The sequence below is a fragment of the Nycticebus coucang genome, chromosome 6 (assembly GCF_027406575.1).
Source record: "Nycticebus coucang isolate mNycCou1 chromosome 6, mNycCou1.pri, whole genome shotgun sequence".
Classification (NCBI taxonomy): domain Eukaryota; kingdom Metazoa; phylum Chordata; class Mammalia; order Primates; family Lorisidae; genus Nycticebus; species Nycticebus coucang.
The window spans coordinates 100,301,255-100,324,900 of record NC_069785.1 but is presented as its reverse complement, the minus strand read 5'-3'; the positions used below and the strand labels follow the sequence as shown (position 1 = coordinate 100,324,900).

Genomic DNA, 23,646 nt, shown 5'->3' with positions numbered 1-23,646 from the left:
GCTTCTGAGTACTGGACCTTTACCTCTAAAGCACTAAGGCTTAATGGTCTAGTTAGGGTTCAGCCCGTTTTTGGCCTGACTGTGCAAAGTAAGAATTTGTCTCTGCTCACTCTCAGAATGGTGGGCACAGAGGCATATAGACTTTTCACCTATATTTCCCCTTTCTTTTTCTGACGCTTGGAATTCGTATCTGTCATCATTAAGGCAAAAATGGCTGCATATCTTTCATTTTCCTTTTTTGTCTGATTAACTTTCTTACAAATTATATATAAAATTAAACATAAAATCAATAACAATGCAAATGATCCAACTGAACTTCCAATAAGTTCATTAATCTTAGGCATTGGATTTAACTGCTCTATTCCATCTGCTATGCCTTGCAGTATGGAATCACCATCAATTTTTTGTAACTTATGTTGGAAAGTGGAATAAACTTCATGCTGTAAATTTACAATATCTACAGTTAAATTTTCATGATTTAACAAATGTTTCTTAACTTTATCTAAAGGGAATTTATTTTTGTTATACATAACAGGGGTAATTCAAAAAGTGGCCATATTCCAATCACACTTAAGTCTAACTTGCTTTCTTAAACTGACCAATTCATCTCCTAACATGACAACAGCTTGTTCTAAATCTGAAATGTCATTATACAATACAGTGTCAGTTTGTTTCTGGGCAGTCCACAATTGTTCAGAGTTCTTATGCCAGTCAGCAACAAAGTTCTGGGTTTTGACTTCTTGAGTCAGAGCATCACCTGCAGAGGCATTGATGGCTGTCACTGTGATGATCCCCAGGATGGCAGCTATCAGCAATCTGATGAAACGCTTGCTTCTCTTCACAATGCTGTCAGCTAGTAACTGCAATACAGACATGGCAGGCAATTCTTGCCAAGGACACGCCAGGTTGATGAGGAGTCATACGCCTGTGCATGCTCTCAGTAAATACAGCTGTTCCTTAGATAGGTTAAAACTTAAAGAACTGTTAATACAAGTAAACATTTGACATGTTGAACAAAACAATTCACTTGATGCTTTGTTCCAAACAACATTGCCCTTCAACTACATGAAAGGTAGTTGTAAACAGGCTTGAATATTACGAGTTGTGTGGCTCAGTCAGTAGGGTGCTGGCCCCATATACCGAGGGTGGAGGGTTCAAACCCAGCCCTGGCCAAACAGTAACCAAAAAAAAAAAAATAGCCGGGCATTGTGGTGGGCGCCTGTAGTCCCAGCTACTCGGGAGGCTGAGGCAAGAGAATCGCGTAAGCCCAAGAGCTGGAGGTTGCTGTGAGTCCTGTGACATCATGGCACTCTACCGAGGGCGGTACAGTGAGACACTATCTCTACAAAAAAAAAAAAAAGGATAAGGTATATTTTTTATTTTGTTGATTATAATATAATTTTTTTATTTAGGCTTGAAAAGGGTGGAATGCAGCCCCAATTTTTCATAAATGACTTTGTTTAGGACATTTTGATAGACTGGGAGAAGGAGGAATAAATTCTTCATCTCTTCACATAATTTGACTGGATATCGTAGTGGAGATGGATACATGATTTTCTTTTTATTTTAAACGTTTTAAAGAATTATGAGAGTGCATGAAACCCTTGGGGCTTTAATCTATGATACTTCCATAGGAAGTATTAACAATTAAGAACACACTTTTACCTCTACATTTTGTTAAATGTACTCATTCACTTGTGAAAAGTTGTGCATCTGACAAAGAGGTAACTCAGAAGGAACCAGAGTATCATTAAGTTTTGTTTCTTTAATAGAAAGGGCTGCTAAAAGATATATCTTTTTCTGTGGAGATCACTGGAATGACGGTCCATACTTGTTCAACTTGATATCGAAAAGTTAAATACGGGTGGCGCCTGTGGCTCAAAGGAGTAGGGCGCTGGCCCCATATGCTGGAGGTGGTGGGTTCAGACCCAGCCCTGGGCCAAAAACTGCAAAAAAAAAAAAAAAAGAAAAGAAAAGTTAAATAATGGGGTTGATTACCAAAACAAATGGGTAGTCCACTGATACCAGTACTGTAATTAAAAATGTCATTTCTTCCTCATTAGGTTTTAAAGGACCATGACTGTCATAAGGCCTAGAACGTCAATTGGATTTATTAACATAAGTTGGTACATTAGGTTCAAACCAACTGACTTTCCTCAATAGAGGAGGATTTGGGATGTATGTCCAATATTTATATGATCGAGCACTTACCTGGGTAGTGAGGAGTGAGATCCTAACCAAGAACAAAGTGGATGTGCTCAGAGGTTGTTTATTCTAAGCTTGGGGGTATGGTCTTTTCTGAGCTATCCCTCAGTTTCAAAGTCTTGTCAAGGATCTAAAAGTTTGATGAATCTGTTGAGATATAAGCATATCTTCTTCCCCAATGTATAATTTCAGCTGATACTCAAGCATTTGTTAAGGTGTTTTTATAATACACTGGTTGATTTAATGGAGGGGAAGTAACAGTGACCCAGTGTTTTTACACTGGAGTTTCATCTCTTTTATCCATATTAAAAAATTTTTAAGTAAAAAGAGATGAAGATATTCTAGTTTTAGGGGTAACATTATACTGCATTCCCCCTTTTTTCTGTTTAAGAAGTATTTTTAAGAAACTTAATTCTTTTATCCTGGGGTTAATGGTAGTCTATTATTCCAATATAGTCAGACAAGGCTATCTGCCATTCAGCAGTTAGAATAAGCAAGTTATTAATCTGGTTATTGGTTAAAGGAACTACTATTTTTTCAGGATCTCTGCCCACTAGTTGTCTAAGTCTTTGACAATCTTTTCAAATTATTGAGGCCATCTTGTAAACATAAGTCTCCGTTTTTTTGGACACTTTATTTGATAAAAGCACCATTCAACAAAAGCTGTTTCTTGTACTATTAAACCTGTAGGAGAATGTATAGATGGAAATACATAAATATAAAAATTGCTACTTTCCGATACACGATTTAATTGAGCAACTTGAATATGCTCTTCTATCCATTGTAATTCTTTTTCAGCCTCAGAAGAAACAGCCTGGGGCTATTTAAGATAGAGTCTCCCTCAAGAATAGAGAAAAGGTTTTTAAGAGCATATATGGGAATTTCCAATGTAAGTCTAATCCAATTTATATCTCCTAATAACTTTTGGAAATCGTTTAAAGTTTTAAGAGAGTCTCTTCAAATTTGAATTTTCTGTGAAATTACATTTTGAGCAGTTATACAATATCCTATATATTCCCAAGGCTCTTGGATTTGCATTTTATCCTCTGATATCTGAAGGCCATATTCCTTAAATTTTAAAGAAGCCATTTGGAATAATTCTTGTAATTTTTTAGAACATGGATGAGCCAACAAAATATCATCCATATAACATAAACACATACTTTCAGGAAATTTCTTTCTAAGCTCTTCTAATGGCTGATCTACAAATAGTTGATACAAGGTGGGGCTGTTAAGCATACCTTGAGGCAAAACCCTCCAATGAAATCTTTTAGTTGGCCTATCATGATTTAGGGCTGGTATGATAAAAGGCTCAGGACAAGCCTTTCTGCATCCTGAGGCCACTAATGAATGTTAAAAAAAGCAGTCTTTTAAATCAATGATAATTATAGGGTAATGTTTTGGAATTTATGTTGGATTTGGATTCCCTGTTTGCAAGGTTCCCATGGGTTGGATGATGGCATTAATTTTTCTTAAATCAGTTAACGAACGTTGTCTATTTACCAGACTTCTTTTTAATAACAAAGACTGGACTATTCCAAGCATGGGAGGTTTCTTGAATATGACCTGCTTGGAGCTGTTCATCAACTAATTGATGTAGTGCTTCTAATTTTTCCAGAGGGAGGGGCCACTGCTCTACCCAGATGGGCTTATCTGTTTTCCATTGCAAGGAAAGGGCAAAGCGCTGTGCAGGAGCCTCTAGTAAAAATCCTCTGAGACAGCTGGCAATCTTAGTCCTGTTTTGTCATTTCCTATACAGGTTACTTCAGGCTCCCGTACCAGAGTAGGGTATGTAGAGTCATAGCCCATGTTAAGCATAATTTTCTTAGCAGCATTAGAAATAGTGGGGATTGTTAGCATAGCTCCCCATTGTTTCAATAAGTCCCTTCCCCATAAGGTAATGGCTATGGGAGCAATGTAGGGATGTAAGCTAGCTGCTTATTCTTCTGGCCCTCTGCATTCTAAAGAAACTACACTTTGTTCTATGTCTGACATAGTTCCTAAACCTACAAAGGTGGCTTTAACTTTGACTTTTGGCCAGCCTTCAGGCCACATGTAAGAAGCTATGATGGAAACATCAGCTCCTATGTCTACCAAGCCCTTAATCTGGACCTTATCTTTGAAGACATAGAACACTGAAGGTGTGAGTCATTCAGGAAAGTATACCAGACAACCTGTTTTCCTGTACTGCCAAAATCTTCTTCTCGAGTTACTGGGGCAGTTTTCCTTTTATGGTAAGGTAATATTAAAATTTTAGCCACACACTGTCCTGCAGACAGCTGAATATCTTTCATGGCCGTGCCATGATTAATATTTCACCTATATAATCTGTATCAATGATTCCAGGGTGAACATTAAGTCCTTCCATAGTAAGGCTGCTTCTTCCTAAAATAAGGCATACTGTTCCTGGTGGAATAGGGCCATAAACACCTATAGGCAGTTTTTTAGGAGAATTTTTATTGTTAAGATTAACATCAGTTAGAACTGGAAGGCCTAAAGCTGCACTCCCCTGAGTGGCATGAAATAAATCCTGCACCTGTATTTTATTAATGGGTTTTAATTCTGATTCTTTTAGGCATAGGCAAGTCCATTGCTCACCGGGAACTGTTGTTGAGGGGAGCTACTCGTATTGTTGGTTGCGGGCCTCGAGCTAGGCCCGAGTCGGAGTTTTTCTGATCATTATTAGATTTCCAGTTTCCTGTGGTTTAAGAATGTTGCCATCTTTGTCTTTTACTGAGCAACATTCACTGGTCCAATGCCGACCCTTGCCACAACTGCAACACAACCCAGACGGCTTATTATCTTCCCTGCCCTTTCTACATTCTTTCCAAGTATGGCCAGTTTTTCCACAATTAAAACATTTAAGCTTCCCTTTGTCAGCTTTTAAAGTGGAGGTTAAAGTAGTAGCTTGTAAATTAGCCTGAAACGTGCCAGACCCTATTTCCCTACGAATATACTGGTCAATGGTGACATTTTCCTGGTTTCTAAGACCTGCTAAAGATTTTTTGCAACCTACGTTGGCATTTTCAAATGCCAACTGTAAGAGGAGCATTTTATGTGCCTCTTCCCCTGGTATGGAGTGCTCTATGGCCATCTGCAGGTGAGCAATAAATTCTGAAACAGCTCATTGTTCCCCTGCATTATTTTAGTGAAAAACTGTTTAACTTCCCCTTTTTCATCAAGGCACTGCCATGCTCTAATGCAAACATCCTTTATTTGAATTAGCAGCTCCTGGGTATAGTGTATTTGAGGACCAGCGCCTTCATACTTGCCGGAACCCATTAATTGGTCAAAAGTAAAAGAAGGCGGGTGCTCAGCCTGATAACAGTGAGCCTGCAATTTTGCCTCTTCCATCTACCATGATCTGAATTGAATAAACTGGCCAGGACTTAAAGTGGTACGAGCCAATGTTTCCCAATCTATAGGAAGGAAAGAATGATCTGCAAAATAGGAATTTAAAATCCCAATAACATAAGGAGAGTTAGGGCCATAAGCATGGACTGCATCCTTCATCATTCTAAGAAACTTTAATTCTGTTTGAATGTGAGAGAGATTAGTACGTTCATCCCCTTGTATTTCTCTAAAAATATGGAAAACCATGGCATCACTTTCTGCTGAATTTGAAGGCAATGGAGAGGTGGATGCAGGTGTGTCATTAAGTATATTAAAAGTAGAGGCCTCAACTGGGAAATGATGATGCCTAGTTACAAATGTAGAGTCAGATGGATTGCGGCAATTGGATATAATCCAGGAAGGGCTGAAGGTGGCCAAGGGCCCTCCTGCCACTTTAAAGGCTGCTTTGAAGCCATAGAGGGCAGTCTGGGATGAAGTGGGGGAGCCGAGGCATATCTGTCATCCATTTGAGAACCCTGCTTTTCTATAGCCTGCACTCTTTCATTTATACTCTGTAAGCCTTCAGCTAACATTTTCCTTAATTCTTTAATGTCATTCTCCTCTGACTCTGGAGGATATGACATTGCAGCAGGCAGGGCAAGCAGAGTTGTGGCTGAACAGTGCCTGGGTGCACCTGAGAGTCTCCCCAGTACCTTCTGCCTAATGAGAAAGCCCTGGACTCCCACTTCTGTGCAGCCTCACTTGGTGTGAAGCAGCAGGTATGGTCCAGAAAGCATTAGGACATCTGTGGATGGTGATACTGGAGAGGCACAGTGGGCTCCAGTGTCTGTTCTGGTGAGCACAGGTCCCTGCTTCCATTGGGAGAAGGTCTCAAAATGAGCTGTCACCAGGGAGGTCATTGCTCAGGGTGGGTCTCTGTGGTGGCCGCTAGACACCCAGAAGGACTGGACTCAGGCTGTCATTGCCCACACGAATATTGGGACACTCTGTTCCTGCTGTAGTGATCAGGGGCACATGTTTTCAAGGCTCTGTGGCACCTTTTCTCTTGGTGAGTAACTGGGTTATTCATACAGCAGCCTTTCTTGCTGTGCAGGGAGAATCTTGTGCAATGAAGGGCAGGGGCACCCAGGGCACTCATGGGGCACATAAACACTTCAGGCCCTGGTGACATGGGTGCCCAGTGCCATCGCCATTCCCACTTCTGTGTCACTTTTGTTTCTTTGGTCCCTCCCTGCATGGCATGGCAGGTTCCATGTGGACCCCGAGTCCAGGCTGCCTCTCCTGTGCACAGGGCAGGGTGTGCCCACGGGAGGGTTTCCCTTTTCTGTCATCATCTTCCTGAGAGCAGGAGCAGCTCTAGCAGGCCATGCACCATGTGGTGGTAAGGAAGCTGCAGGTGCTCACTCATGCCGAGTGCCTGGGACTTGGGGCAGGTTGGGCTGCTGGCGGCCAGCCCTGGAAGGCCTCGTGGGCTGTGCTGGTGCTTCTGGATGTTATCCTTTGGCCTGAGAAGGATTTTCAGCCTAGAACAAAAATGATCAGATTTGCATTTTAGGTAGAATTTTTTTCCTGGTGTCAAGTCAGATTAGATTGTTTAGTCCAGGGTAGAGCTTTTTTTTTTTTTTTTTTTTATTGTTGGGGATTCATTGAGGGTACAATAAGCCAGGTAACACTGATTGCATTTGTTAGATAAAGTCCCTCTTGCAATCCAGGGTAGAGCTCTTGAACGGTTGAGTAAGAGTTGGAGAGATTTTAAAAATATTGAGGAGCTAAATTGGCAGAACTGGGCTAGTGACGAGGAGAGAGAGGATAGACTCAGGTAGCAAGGGGTGGTGGGAGGTGAAATGGGAAGAGGAGCAGGGGCTGGGGGAGGAGAGAGAATGTGTGTAAAGTGGGAGCAGGTGTGAGGATGGCTTGCTGAACCAATGACCAGCTGGTGCCTCTGTCCCAGGTGAGCAAGGCCATGTGGCTTTCCCTTGGCCGGCACCCCTCCCTGCCAAGTGCCCTTTCCCACACCTGCCTCACACCCTGAGGGACAGAGATGGTCCCGCCAGGCCCGCTTAGTCACACACTCCTGACCCATCCAAGGGTAGAGGTCCTTACCTGAGACCCAGGATGGTTTGAGAGTGTCACAGCTGCCTGAGATAATCTCTTCAATCTTTGGAGGAACCCAAGTAGAAAGGATAAAGGGGGAAAGTTTTTGTGGAAGAAAAAACAGAAAGAAGGGAGAGCTGCACACAAACCCCGGAGCACGCTGTTCAAGTTCAGAGCTGTACCTCTGAGAGCTGAGGACTTGAGCGCTGCCAGCTCCATGGATAGCCACCTCTGATGTTTCCAGGCAGAAGAAAAGGAGGAGTGGCCCATCCTCCTGACTCACTCAGCCTTGGTGCAGCACCAGAGTCACCACTGCATGACTGTGACCAGCCATTGTCACCGAGACTTCTCAGATAAGCCCTCAGATGTCTTCTTTGTCCAAAATGCTTCAAATCAACTTTTCCACTTCTCGAAGGGAACTATTAACCACATGCTGATGTATTCCATTGCAATGAGGCTGGCAGTCTCAACAAGGAGCAATTAGCTGGCACAGAGGAACTTGGCCAGAAGAGTGCCCCAGGAGTGTGCCGAGGGACAGCCGAGGCTGAGTGTCCCCGACTTCCCAGAGCAGCCACCATAACTGTAAGGGAATTGGCCATCAAACACCATAACTAGAGAAAGGAGCACCAGTGTGGTCGTTCTCATTTAAGAACACTTTATACACACTTTTTTCCCTGCCTACCAGAAGGAAAATAGATACCTTGGTCTTCATTCCCATTCTAAGGACCATTCCACAACTATAATCCAGAAAGCATTACAAAGCAACTTTCTGCTCTTTGGATTCACATTCCAAGAATAATAGAAGCTGCTTATTCCCAGAATTAAAGGGGCTCTTCTGTCCCCGCAGTGGAGAAAGCGTCCTACCTCAACCTCCTGGAGAGTGTTGAAAAGGGACTGATGGATTCCGATAAAAGGAAGAGTTTATGAAAAGAGGCAGAAAGAGGAAGAGCCAAATATTAGAAGGAGCCTTTGTTAAAGGTTAGCTTCTTTCTGGCATCTGACCTGAGTTGTCACTGTTCTAAGGTTGGTTCCATCTTACCTGGTGCAGACAGAGGAGATGGTTTCTTTTTTCTTTTTTTTTTTTTTTTATTGTTGGGGATTCATTGAGGGTACAATAAGCCAGGTTACACTGATTGCAATTGTTAAAGTCCCTCTTGCAATCATGTCTTGCCCCCATAAAGTGTAACACACACCAAGGCCCCACCCACCTCCCTCCTTCCCTCTTTCTGTCCCCCCCATAACCATAATTGTCATTAATTGTCCTCATATCAAAATTGAGTACATAGGATTCATGCTTCTCCATTCTTGTGATGCTTTACTAAGAATAATGTCTTCCACGTCCATCCAGGTTAATACGAAGGATGTATAAAGTCTCCATTTTTTTTAATGGCTGAATAGTATTCCATGGTATACATATACCACAGCTTGTTAATCCATTCCTGGGTTGGTGGGCATTTAGGCTGTTTCCACACTTTGGCGATTGTAAATTGAGCTGCAATAAACAGTCTAGTACAAGTGTCCTTATGATAAAAGGATTTCTTTCCTTCTGGGTAGATGCCCAGTAATGGGATTGCAAGATCAAATGGGAGGTCTAGCTTGAGTGCTTTGAGGTTTCTCCATACTTCCTTCCAGAAAGGTTGTACTAGTTTGCAGTCCCACCAGCAGTGTAAAAGTGTTCCCTTCTCTCCATATCCACGCCAGCATCTGCAGTTTTGAGATTTTGTGATGTGGGCCATTCTCACTGGGGTTAGATGATATCTCAGGGTTGTTTTGATTTGCATTTCTCTAATATATAGAGATGATGAACATTTTTTCATGTGTTTGTTAGCCATTCGTCTGTCGTCTTTAGAGAAAGTTCTATTCATGTCTCTTGCCCATTGATATAAGGGATTGTTGGCTTTTTTCATGTGGATTAATTTGAGTTCTCTATAGATCCTAGTTATCAAGCTTTTGTCTGATTGAAAATATGCAAATATCCTTTCCCATTGTGTAGGTTGTCTCTTTGCTTTGGTTATTGTCTCCTTAGCTGTACAGAAGCTTTTCAGTTTAATGAAGTCCCATTTGTTTATTGTTGTTGTTGTTGCAATTGCCATGGCAGTCTTCTTCATGAAGTCTTTCCCCAGGCCAATATCTTCCAGTGTTTTTCCTATGCTTTCTTGGAGGATTTTTATTGTTTCATGCCTTAAATTTAAGTCCTTTATCCATCTTGAATCAATTTTTGTGAGTGGGGAAAGGTGTGGGTCCAGTTTCAGTCTTTTACATGTAGATATCCAGTTCTCCCAACACCATTTATTGATTAGGGAGTCTTTCCCCCAAGGTATGTTCTTGTTTGGTTTATCAAAGATTAGGTGGTTGTAAAATGTTAGTTTCATTTCTTGGTTTTCAATTCGATTCCAAGTGTCTATGTCTCTGTTTTTGTGCCAGTACCATGCTGTCTTGAGCACTATGGCTTTGTAGTACAGACTAAAATCTGGTATGCTGATGCCCCCAGCTTTATTTTTGTTACAGAGAACTGCCTTAGCTATACGGGGTTTTTTCCGGTTCCATACAAAATGCAGAATCATTTTTTCCAAATCTTGAAAGTACGATGTTGGTATTTTGATAGGAATGGCATTGAATAGGTAGATTGCTTTGGGAAGTATAGACATTTTAACAATGTTGATTCTTCCCATCCATGAGCATGGTATGTTCTTCCATTTGTTAATATCCTCTGCTATTTCCTTTCTGAGGATTTCATAGTTTTCTTTATAGAGGTCCTTCACCTCCTTCATTAGGTATACTCCTAGGTATTTCATTTTCTTTGAAACTATGGTGAAGGGAGTTGTGTCCTTAATTAGCTTCTCATCTTGACTGTTATTGGTGTACACAAAGGCGACTGACTTGTGGACATTGATTTTATATCCTGAAACATTACTGTATTTTTTGATGACTTCTAGGAGTCTTGTGGTTGAGTCTTTGGGGTTCTCTAAGTATAAGATCATGTCGTCAGCAAAGAGGGAGAGTTTGACCTCCTCTGCTCCCATTTGGATTCCCTTTATTTCCTTGTCTTGCCTAATTGTATTGGCTAGAACTTCCAGCACTACGTTGAATAGTAAAGGTGACAGAGGACAACCTTGTCTGGTTCCAGTTCTAAGAGGAAAAGCTTTCAGTTTTACTCCATTCAGTAAAATGTTGGCTGTGGGTTTGTCATAGATAGCTTCAATCAGTTTTAGAAATGTGCCACCTATGCCTATACTCTTCAGTGTTCTAATTAGAAAAGGATGCTGGATTTTATCAAATGCTTTTTCTGCATCTATTGAGAGGATCATGTGATCTTTATTTTTGCCTCTGTTAATATGGTGGATAATGTTTATAGACTTGCATATGTTAAACCAGCCTTGCATCCCTGGGATGAAGCCTACTTGATCATGATGAATGACTTTTTTGATGATAAGCTGTAATCTATTGGCTAGGATTTTGTTGAGAATTTTTGCGTCTATATTCATGAGTGAGATTGGTCTGAAATTCTCCTTTTTGTTTGAGTCTTTTCCTGGTTTTGGTATCAGGGTGATGTTTGCTTCATAGAATGTGTTGGGGAAGATTCCTTCTTCCTCAATTTTTTGGAATAATTTCTGCAGTACAGGAATAAGCTCTTCCTTGAAGGTTTGATAGAATTCTGGAGTGAAGCCATCTGGACCAGGGCATTTTTTGGTTGGAAGCTTTTTTATTGTTTCTTTGATCTCAGTGCTTGAAATTGGTCTGTTCAGGAGCTCTATTTCTTCCTGGCTGAGTCTAGGGAGAGGGTGTGATTCCAAATATTGATCCATTTCTTTCACAGTGTCAAATTTCTGGGCATAGAGTTTCTGGTAGTATTCAGAGATGATCTCTTGTATCTCTGTGGTATCAGTTGTTATTTCCCCTTTATCATTTCTGATTGAGGTTACTAGAGATTTTACTTTTCTATTCCTCGTTAGTCTGGCCAATGGTTTATCTATTTTATTTATTTTTTCAAAAAACCAACTCCTTGTTTCATTAATTTTCTGAATGATTCTTTTGTTTTCAATTTCATTGATCTCTGATTTGATTTTGGATATTTCTTTTCTTCTACTGAGTTTAGGCTTAGATTGTTCTTCTTTTTCCAATTCTATAAGATCTCTTGTGAGATTGTTGATGTACTCTCTTTCTGTTTTTCGAATGTAGGCATCTAAAGCGATGAATTTTCCTCTCAAAACTGCTTTTGCAGTATCCCACAGGTTTTGGTAGCTTGTGTCTTCATTGTTGTTATGCTCAAGGAGGTTAATGATTTCCTGTTTTATTTCTTCCTGCACCCATCTGTTATTCAACAGAAGATTGTTTAATTTCCATGCCTTTGGGCGGGGTCGAGCATTTTTGTTAGAGTTGAGTTCCACCTTTAGTGCCTTATGGTCTGAGAAGATACAAGGTAAAATTTCAATTCTTTTGATTCTGTTGATATTTGTTTTGTGTCCCAGGATATGATCAATTTTGGAGAATGTTCCATGGGGTGATGAGAAGAATGTATATTCTTTATCTTTGGGATGGAGTGTTCTATATGCATCTATCAAGCACAGTTGTTCTAGGGTCTCATTTAAATCTCTTATATCCTTGTTTAATTTCTGTTTAGAGGATCTGTCCAGCTCTGTAAGAGGAGTGTTAAGGTCCCCTGTTATTATGGTATTATCAGATATCATATTGCTCAGACTGAGTAAGGTCTGTTTCAAGAATCTGGGAGCATTTAAATTGGGTGCATAGATATTTAGAAATGTCTTCTTGTTGTATTTTTCCCTTGACCAATATAAAGTGACCATCTTTGTCTTTTTTGACTTTAGTTGCTTTAAATCCACATGTATCTGAAAATAAGATTGCAACTCCTCTTTTCTTCTGAATTCCATTTGCCTGAAAAATTGTCTTCCAACCCTTGACTCGGAGCTTTAATTTGTCTTTTGAAGCCAGGTGTGTTTCTTGCAGACAGCAAATGGATGGCTTGTGTTTTTTAATCCAGTCAACCAATCTATGTCTCTTCAGTGGGGAATTCAAGCCATTAACATTTATTGAGATAATTGATAAGTGTAGTAGTATTCTATTCGTCTTATTTTGTGAGAGTCCATTGCTTAGTTTTATCTTTTGCATCAGTGTGGAGGTTAGGTTCTGTCCTTTAATTTCTGAGTTCTTGCTTTGCTGCTGATCCATTGTGGTGGTCAGTGTGCAGAACAGGTTGAAGTATTTCCTGTAGAGCTGGTCTTGTTGTGGCGAATTTCCTCAATGTTTGTATATCCGTAAATGATTTGATTTCTCCGTCAATTTTGAAGCTTAGCTTAGCAGGGTACAGAATTCTGGGCTGGAAATTGTTCTGTTTAAGTAGATTAAAGGTAGATGACCATTGTCTTCTTGCTTGGAAAGTTTCATTAGAGAAGTCTGCGGTCACTCTGATGGATTTTCCCCTGTAGGTCAACTGGCGCTTACTCCTGGCAGCTTGCAGAATCTTTTCTTTTGTCTTGACTTTGGACAGGTTCATCACAATGTGTCTTGGAGAAGCTCGGTTAGAGTTGAGGCGACCTGGGGTCCGATAGCCCTCTGAAAGCAGTGTGTCAGAATCTTTGGTGATATTTGGGAAATTTTCTTTGATAATATTCTCTAGTATGGCTTCCATTCCTCTGGGGCATTCTTCTTCCCCTTCTGGAATTCCTATAACTCGTATGTTGGAACGCTTCATAAAGTCCCGTAATTCTGACAGTGAACGTTCTGCTTTCTCTCTCTTCTTTTCTGCTTCTTTTTCTAGCTGAGTTATCTCAAAAACTTTGTCTTCTACTTCTGAAATTCTTTCTTCTGCATGGTCTAACCTGTTGCTGATACTTTCCATTGCATCTTTAAGTTCCCTGATTGACTGTTTCATTTCCTTCAGCTCTGCTATATCCTTTTTATATTCTTCATATCGTTCATCTCTTATTTGATTCTGTTTTTGAATTTCCTTTTGGTTATTTTCCACTTTATTAGCAGTTTCCTTCATCGTTTCCATCATTTCTTTCATTGTTTTCAACATGTGTATTCTAAATTCCCTTTCTGTCATTCCTAACATTTCTGTATAGGTGGAATCCTCTGCAGTAGCTACCTCATGGTCCCTTGGTGGGGTTGTTCTGGACTGGTTCTTCATGTTGCCTGGAGTTTTCTGCTGATTCTTCCTCATGAGTGATTTCTTTTATCTGTTTCCTTGCCCTAATTTTCCTTTCACTTCCTCTTGCTCTTTAAGTTCTCGTGCCTGTGAACTGTTTTGGTGTCCTTGGACTTGGCACTGAGTTGAACTGCCTTGGGGAGGGCCTGAGCGGGAGTGCCAAAAACTTGGTTCTTCAGTGTTGTAGTAGGAGCAGAAACAGTTTCTTTTAGACTACTCAGTTCCTGCTGGATTAATTTCTGTTCTTTGTGCTTGGAGGTGAGCGCAGTGATGCCTTGGACCAGGCCGCCCAGCCGCGAGGAGAAGGAAGCCTTGGCAGCCGCGGGCCCCCCACTGGGCTGGTTCTGCAGGAAAAGCCCCGGCAACACCGTCATCGTCTTCTCCACTATGAGGAGATGGTTTCTGGCCATCAGGAGGGAGTCATCCAGGGTGGTGTCGCCAGCACCCTGTGGTTGATCCTTCAATGCCCTGATACACACATACGCTAGCTTTTCACCCCTTTCACTGATTTCATCTGTAATTCAAAATTGTCCCCTTATGTTTACTTCATTAACTCTGTAGTTGGGAGAACATTATTCTGTTGCCTGCTTTTTGTCTCCTGTAAGTAACAAGTAACGGAGCTTGTAAGTACAACCCTGCAAGTAACGGAGAAGCTAGTCACAGTGCTTAAACTAATAGGATTATTCTTTTCACACAGGAGCAAAGTCCCAGGCAGGTGGCTGCTGGCATGGGAGCAGCAGCTCCATGATGTGGGTCTGGAGGGTTCTGCATGGCTTTTGTTTCTTTTTTTCTTTATTGGCCTTTCCCTCATGGTAATAAAATGGGAGTTCTATTGCATCACATCTGCATTCCGGGCTAAAGGAAGGACGTAGAAGGGTGGAACCCCAACACCATCTTTGGAAACTTCCCCAGCAGATTTCTTAGATCCCATTATCAGCCCTAGTCCCTTGGCCATCCCCACCACTGCCACCCAAAACCCCTAGGGAAATGGGTGACCATGATTGGCTTAGACTAGCTCTCATTCTTCAGCACCTAGGAAATTTCCTGCTCCAGATAAGTTTGAGATTCCATTAAATTAAAGAAAAAGGAAAAGGGATGTTGAATAAGTGAACAATACAGTTTGATGCAGACCTTCAATGGACAGGTCTCCCCAAAAGCTGCAAATAAAATCAAGTAATAATGGTCTTTCATTTTCTATGAAGATAATAATGATGATTTTTATTAAAATTATTAACTCAACTTTAAAAACTACAGAAAATAGCCTTAATAATTAAATGAGCAAATAATTAAATAATTACATGAGAATTGGGCAATGCATTTCAGAAACCTTTGTGGTTTGAATATCCTTTGATTCATGGGTTTTATTTATGAGAATCTAATCTAAGGAAATGATTGTAACTGAGGACAGAGGTTTTACCACAAGCATTTTCCTTGCAGCATCATTTACAACAACAGCACAAAAAAAAAAAGAAGAGAAAAAACAATAAAGAAACAACCCTAATGTCCAGCAGTGGGAAACTGGTTAAATAAAACTCTAGTATATATCCAGGGTAATACAGTGTAGCCATTAAAAAAGGCAATATAGTAGAAGACCATATAATTTGATAGAAGTATTAATTTCAAAAGAGGCTGTAAAATAAGATATTCGATATTTTTCCTTTTTTTTTTTTTTAAAGAAATGCAGTAGAACCTTTGTGAGTTGACCACCCAGGGACTGTAACAAACTGGTCAACACAGAGGTGGTCACCATCAGGAACTAGGCCGGTGTGCTGCTGCACACCTGTGGTGCACAGCTGACCCGTGGATATTAGGTCAGCTTGAAGAGGGGCCAGTGCAGGCAGGAAGTCAGCTGTGGAGGGGCCAGTGCAGGGAGGAGGTCAGCTGTGGAGGGGCCAGTGCAGGGAGGAGGTCAGCTTGAGAAGGGGCGAGTGCAGGGAGGAAGTCAGCTGTGGAGGGCCCACTGTGCGTGCGCTGAACGCTGACACACCGATGAGAAACACTGGAAGTTTGTACGGTCCGCGCCTATCTCTGGGTGATGGGACCGTAGGTTGTAAAGTCTTTTTTTCCTAAACTGTATTTCCAAATTTATAAAGAGATGTATTATTTTTTATAGAAAGGGGGAAATACTTGAAAACTTAAGACTTGGAGTGGGAGGGGATTTTTTTCCCCAAAGAACAGTCATTTGGCAGCTCGTGACTCACACGTGGAGGCTAAGAGAGGTGCCCTCTCCGTCTCAGTCTCCTGGGCTGTCTGCATGGCTCCTGCTGTCTGTCTCATTATTGTAGATAATGCTGGAACGAACACATTTATATTGAGCCCCCTCCTACTCCATGCATTCTTAGTCATTTTCACAGAATAGTTTTCCAGAAGTGATATCACTGGGTCAGTAGATAGGAACATTTTTTTCTGCTTACAATATATATTTCCAAATTGCTTCTCCATGGGGCTGTACTAATATGCAATGCTACCAGAAATATCTTGCCTGGACTGGGTATTATAATTGTCTTTAGTGTTTGCTAATTTAGCAAACAATGGTACCTCATTATTTTGATTTGTATTTCCAGCAAGGCTGAACAATCTGTTCTGTAAGTCATTTAGCTATTTTATATTTTATTCATGAATTTTGCCATTATTGAGATTTTCGTATTTTTATTTTCAGTTTGTATAAACTCTCTCTATACCAAAGAAAATAACCCTTTTTCACTTGTACTAGCTTTGCTATAGATATTCTTTTCAGGCTGTTGTTTCCCTTCTGGTTTAGTTTTTTTTTTTTTTTTTTTTTCCTTTTATATTCAAAAGCTTTAAATTGTTATGTAGTCAAGTCTGTCACTTTTGTGGTTTTCTTTGATTTCTTCCAAGTTTAGAAAATTACCCTCCCACCTCTCAAGCAGAAGTTTGATACTTGTTCAATTCTATTCGCATCCAATTTTTTTCTTGCTTGAATTATTCCAAGAGCATCCGGACTTTTTAAGGTTTGATTTTTTTTTTATACTTAGCCCTTTAACCCATCAGTAATTTATCATGCTACAAATTTGCGGTTAAGGATTTAAATCCCCCCCCCATTTACTAAAGTTTTTAAATCCCCCCCATTCAATTGTATGTTGAATAATCTTCCTCAATGTTTGATTTCTTCTTTATCATGAGATGACTTGTATACAGTGGTGAGACCCATTTCTCACTATTCTGTTTCATCATACATCTACTAATACCATATCTCATTAAATGATTGATAATTTAAAATTGTCAGTAGCCATGCAACTTGTTAGCTTCTTTCCCCCACTAACCACATTTAGCTCTCTCTTGCTTTTTAACATATTCATTGCTATGTAAGTTGTATTTAACTCACACTAGTTTTGAGTCTGGGGCCTCATGAAACATATAGAACTGGTGGATAGGCGGGAAGGTCCGTAGCAGGCCTGCACACTGTGGCACCTCTGCTGTCTGTGTCTCTGTCAGTTGGCCATTTCCTCTCCCTCCTGTCACCCTGCTCCAGCTCCCTGCCTAAGCAAGCCACAAATGCTGGGCTGTGCTCTCCAATTACCAATTCCTGATTGCACATTTCCTCTTGAATGTTTGCCTGGCTGCTCTTTGAGTGAAATCAGAATCGATATGGTCGTATGCCATGATGTGATATTGGTGCAGGACCACCCAAGGTCCATTCCAAACACAGCCAAATGCTTAGGGGATGACAAAAGGCTTAATTCTCAGTAACAGATTCAGTAAGTATGTTGTGAGTCATATACAACTCACGTGGTTTGCAGTGTAAAAATTGGTGCTAGCGCCATATGAGTTACATATAACTCACACACTAAAAACAACGAATAACACATTTTTCATTAAATTAGAAAGGTTTATTTTGTTTTTGAAGTTTTTATTCTGTTTTCATAATAACTCACTGTGGCCCCAAGGAAAAAAAATGTTTTTTCTAGTTTGGTAGTCAGTGTATTAATACATATCTCCATTGTCCATCAGAGGCTGTTCTTTGTTCAGACAATAAACTTGCTAGTGAAAATCAGTTACCTTGTCAGTGACTATAAGCTAGTGATTGGTATGATTGCCTTGGGATTTTAAGAAAATTTTATTATAGAAATATTAAATTATTAAATAAAAAATGGTAGATGGCGTAGGATAATGAACATTCATACTCATCACCTAGATTTAACAGTTATTAACATTTTGCCACATTTCTTAACCTATTATCTATTTTATTATTGAACTACTTTAGACATTTTATGCCTAAGCACTAGTATTCATCTCTAAGAAAGGACATTTTCCAACATACTTGCATCATTAGCACATCTTACAAAATAATAATATTGATAACATCTAATATCCAGTTCAGATTTACTCATTTGTGCCCAGAAGTCTTTCATGATTCAGAAGAGGAGCCAATCATAGGCTCCCTTAAGCTATGAAAATCTAGTATAATTCCTCTTCCCCAACTTTTTGAGTGTTTTTATTTTTATGACATTGACTTATGGAAGTTTTTGGACTTTTTCTTTTTTTTAGAGACATTTTCACTCTGTTGCCCTCTGTTGAGTACGGTGACATCACAGCTCACTGCAACCTCCAGCTCTTGGGCTTAGGCTATTCTCTTGCCTCAGCCTCCCAATAGCTGGGACAACAGGCGCCCACTGGCTATTTGACTGGGGCCGGGTTTGAATCCACCACCCTCGGTATGTGGGGCAGGCGCCCTACTCACTGAGCCACAGGCACTGCCCAGTTTTTGGATCTTTTCAACATAGAATTTGAAATTTTTTATGGATTCCTTCTGTGGTATAGTTAAATTCATTTGTTGCTTTTGTGTTATTTACTGTTCATCTGAGGCTATGGAGTTTTTTTTTTAATACTTCATCATCAAACTAGCTTTAAATCAGATCAGGTCTGACTTCAGCTAGTACTGTTTACTGGAAAAAACATTTTTTATATTTATTTCTCTTTAATATCAAATGAAATTCTTCTGTACTTATACAGATTTACTGGTTTTAAATGGGTGCAGAATAATGAACGTGGGTTCTGAATATCAGCCATGAATGAAGCTAACTAAAGCCTCATAACAATTCTTGTTCAGTTTGCAGAGAAATTCCAGGAGGTGAAAGAAGCTGCCAAAGTAGCCAGAGACAAGTCCCAGGAGAAGATCGAGACCTCGAGTGATCACTCCCAAGTAAGAAACTTGTCCATAAAATAGTCCAAGCTGTGTCAGTGATTGAGGCTCTTTGTTCCTGATCACTTTAGGCAAGAAATAGGCAATTTTAGCAGCAAAGCAGTTTGAAGGCTTCTTCAACTGTGTTCGTTTAATCACGGTGAGATGGACATGGCATGTTTTATGAGACTCTTGAATTGTTCAGGTTGTGGTACTGTTTTTTGACAGAAAACAGTTGATGAGAGTCAAGTTGATAAGTCTACGTGTCTGCGGCTCCAAGAGACATTCTGTGGTCACTGTTGAAGTGCCCAGGCGAGGCAGCGAGTTTCCCTGCCCCGTGGAAGGTGCAGCCTACATGTAAGGAGCTCTTGGGCAGATGCAAGTACTTTGTGCCCATGAGAGGGAAAACTTGACGCCAGAGAGCCCTGGTGTCCAAGTCAGGTGGGAGATGGTATTCCAGCAGCTCTATTTTAACCAAAGATCTGGCTTTGTCAGGAAGTAAGTAGTCTTGTCTAAATGGGACTTAATTAAACTGAATAGCTTCTATACTGCTAAGGAGACAACAACCAAAGCAAATAGACAACCTTCAGAATGGAAAAAGATATTTGCATATTATGAATCGGACAAGAGCTTGATAACTAGGATCTACAGAGAACTCCAGTTAAGCAACATAAAAAGAGCCAACAATCCCTTATATCATATAGACAAGGGAGATGACTAGAACCTTCCCTAAGGAAGACAGAGGAATGGCTAACAAACATATGAAAAAATGCTCATTGTCCCTAATGATCAGATAAATGCAAATCAGAACCACCCTGAGATATCACCTAACCCCAGTGAGAATGTCCCACATCACAAAGTCTCAAAACTGCAGATGCTGGTGTGGATTTGGAGAGAAAGGAACATTTTTACACTGCTGGTGGGACTGCAAACTAATACAACTCTTTTGGAAGGAAGTATGGAGAAACCTCAAAGAACTCAGACTAGACCTTCTATTTGATCCCGCAGTCCCATTACTGGGCTTCTACCCAGAAGGAAAAAAATACCCTTTTTATCACAGTATTTTCATTAGACTGTTTATTGCAGCTAAATTTGCAATTGCCAAAATGTGGAAACAGCCTAAATGCCCACCAGCCCAGGAATGGATTAATAAGCTGTGGTATATGTATACTGTAGAATACTATTGAGCCACAAAAAAGATGGTGACTTTGTATCTTTTGCATTAACCTGAATGGAGTTGAAACACATTCTTCTTTTTTTTTTTTTGAGAGATAGAATCGCACTCGGTAGAGAGCTGTGGTGTCACAGCTCACAGCAACCTCACTCAAACTCTTGGGCTGAAGCAATTCTCTTGCCTCAGCCTCCCAGGTAGTTGGGACTACAGGCACCCGCTACAATGCCTGGCTATTTTTTGTTGCAGCTGTCATTGTCATTTAGCTGACCAGGGCCGGGTTTGAACCTGGCTCCCTTGGTGTATGTGGCTGGTGCTGTAACCACTGTGCTATCGGTGCCAAGCCTGAAACACATTCTTCTTAGAAAAACACAAGAATGGAGAAGCAAGAATCCAGTGTACTCAAATCTGATAAAAGGACAATTAATGCTAATTCATGGCAGGGGGTGGGAAAGGGAGAGAGGGAAGGCGGGAGGGGGTGGGAGGTCACGGTCACAGCGTATGGCACACCTCTTGTGGGTGAGACACAATTAAAAGAGGGACTTTACCTAATGAATGCAAGCAGTGAACCTGGTTCTTTGTACCCTCAATGAATTCCCCAACAATTAAAAAAAAAAGTTTCCAGGGCTAAAAATGTATGGCAGTTAGATGCAGTGCACTGTTACACCCACACTGAGATAGCACACTAGAATAAAAATGAAAAAACCAGAAAACAAATTGTGCTTATGAACTTTTTAAAAGGACCTATTTTAATCTGAAATAAAAATACCTGCATTCCTGATGTCTAGATTGTTGTGTATGTGTGATGATAGGGGATGGCTTGACCAGTGACAAGGTCATATGTAGAGAGACAAGGAAAGGGAGACTTCAGAAGAGAAGATTCTGGGTCATGAATAAGCATGAGGTGGGAGCAAGACAGCCAGGACTCCCCCGGCAGAGCTGGGGCATGGGGAGCGTAGGGTGTGCTCGGAGATGCTGTGAGGGACCTCACGCTCTTCGTTGGTGTGTGGTTTATTATTTATTAACTGTTGGTTTAACGGTTTATGATTGGGTCTTCAGTAACACTGGGAGTGTTTTTTGAGTGTTGGTCTAGAATGAACACAACGGTGCGTGCAGGTGGTAAGACCTGTTAAGGAGGGCAGGGCAGGAAGGTCATGGAGGAGGCAATGGGATGGAGAGTAGCTGGGCTAGAGCAGCCAGGGGTCAAATGGGGATAGCACACAGCAGGAGAATCCAGGGGCCTGGGCATCTTTAACAGTCAAGATCAACGCTCTAGACTTGCCCATCAGCCTGGCAGAACCAGTTGCTGGAGTCAGGTGTGCAAAGAAGTGGGGGCAAAGGAGAGCCAAATCTGGAGCCCTGGGGAATGAGCCTGGTTATGGAGGGGAGCCAGCAAAGAGGATGGGGAGGAGAAATCCTAGCATCGCTTAACCCCAGGTGGGAGCATAGATAGCACATCTGTGCTCAAAGGTGAAAGAAGCAGGTTCCCAAAGGAGGTTTGTCAAAGGAGCTTTAGTGGCAGGTGCCAAGAGGAGGGTTATTGGCCACCGTGGACAGGAGATTTAGTGGCTTGAGATGCTTCACAAAGGCAGAATCTGTGTCTGTCTTCAGTTATATTCCCAACTCTTTGTCCTGGTTCATCATATAAACATGTATCTAGATATGTTTATTATACAAATAAAAAATATACCATGCTATAAAGAAATAAGAATCACCTGCACTCTCATCACTCGATGGTATTTTGGTGTGTGTCTTTCTAATATAGTTTTCTATATATTTTATATCACCCTTTTCAAAGTTATTTATGTCTCAATCATTTCCTTTTCAAAACTATTTTTTTGTTGTTTTGTTTTGCTTTGAGGCAGTCTCACTGTGTCACCCTTGGTAGAGTGTCATGGCGTCACAACTCACAGCAACCTCATACTCTTGGGCTGAAGCAATTCTCTTGTCTCAGCCTCCCAAGTAGCTGGGACTACAGGCTCACACCACGACGCCCGGCTATTTTTTAGAGACCAGGTCTTGCACTTGCTCAGGCTGGTCTTGAACCTGTGAACTCAGGCAGTCCACCTGCCTTGGCCTTCCAGAGTGTTGGGATTACAGACGCGAGCCTTCGCACCCAGCCTTCCAAAACTCTTTTAATGGCTAAAGAAAAATGCTCCATATGGATTTATGCAAGAAAATGTATATTGGGCTTCAGGTGGACGGGAACTTTCCCGAATCTTTCTAAATCATCTTTAATATACTCTAAGACTGATGTTAATTTTGAATACTAATTAACTTGAGTGATCTCTGAGGATCTGTAAAATTGGGCATCTGAAATGATCCATGGTCTAGAAAGTCTCTAGTATCCTATCTTTTTCTGAATACCACTTATTACAGTGATAGCTTTAAATTTCAATATCTAAATTTCTCTAAATAAGGTTATTCTTTAATATTTGTTCCCCCAAAAGTTTTTAAACTTTAAAAGTATCAAATACACTTAATAAGGTGTTTTTTATGTCTGTATTAATTATGTAGAAATGGTTTTTTTGTCTCTAAGCCTTAGTTTTTATTTACCCTTTCTGCTATTTCTACAGATATAGATATTATTATACATTTATTTTTCTTTTCATTAGAAGCCATATAATTCAAGCTGGATGTGGTGGCTCAGGCCTGTAATCCTAGCACTCTGGGAGGCCAGGTGGATGGATTGCTTGAGCTCATGAGTTCGGGACCAGCCTGAGCCAAAGCAAGACTCTGTCTCTAAAAACTAGCTAGGCATTGTACCAGACACCTATAGTCCCAGACACTCAAAAGGCTGAGGCAAGAGGATCTCTTGAGCCCAGAGTTTGAGGTTGCTTGAGCTATGATGCCACGACACTCTTCCCAGGGAGACAAAGTGAGACTCGAAATAAATAGATAGATAGAATAAATAGAATCAACATAATTGCTTAGTTTCCTGAATCTCTTAAAGTGTGAACTCTTTGACCAAGGTTTCCAAATAGTTGAAGATTTAAACAACCTAATTAAAAAAAAATTTAATGTGGGAGTTTTGTGACTATAAAACCAAAACATGTTTATTGTAGAAATAAAAATATACAATGCTGGCTCGGCACCAGTAGCATAGTGGTTAATGCACCAGCCAGGTACAAACCTGGCCCAGGCTAGCTGAACAACAATGATGACAACCCAACAAAAAATATAGCCGGACATTGTGGAGGGCACCTGTAGTCTCAGCTACTTGGGAGGTTGAGGCAAGAGAATCACTTAAGCCCAAGAGTCTGAGGTTGCTGTGAGCTATGACGCACAAGGGCAACAAGTGAGGCTCTGTCTCAAAAAAAAAAAAAAAAAAAAAAATATATATATATATGTATATACACAAATACACAATTCTATAAAGAAAGAAATAAGAATTATGCTCTCATCACTCAACAGTATTTTGTTGGTATTTTGGTGTCTGGCTTTCTATTATAATGTAGTTTTCTAGTATATTTCTGTACTACCCTTTTTATCCTTTTTAAAACTTTATATCAC

At 40.6% G+C, this 23,646-nt stretch overlaps 2 protein-coding genes across 2 annotated transcripts in view; both read left to right on the top strand.

Moving 5' to 3' along the window:
- The window catches only part of HOMER2 (homer scaffold protein 2), a 111,764-nt gene that overhangs the window by 78,767 nt on the left and 9,351 nt on the right, over nucleotides 1–23,646 (top strand). Inside the window, exon 4 of the mRNA XM_053596205.1 lies at nucleotides 18,891–18,983. Within this exon, the coding sequence (XP_053452180.1) occupies nucleotides 18,891–18,983 (93 nt within the window). The remainder of the gene's footprint in view (nucleotides 1–18,890; nucleotides 18,984–23,646) is intronic.
- Nucleotides 21,728–23,646, top strand: part of LOC128589246 (annexin A1-like) — a 104,079-nt gene continuing 102,160 nt past the window's right edge. Inside the window, exon 1 of the mRNA XM_053596204.1 lies at nucleotides 21,728–21,736. The gene's annotated coding sequence lies outside the window, so the exon portion shown is untranslated. The remainder of the gene's footprint in view (nucleotides 21,737–23,646) is intronic.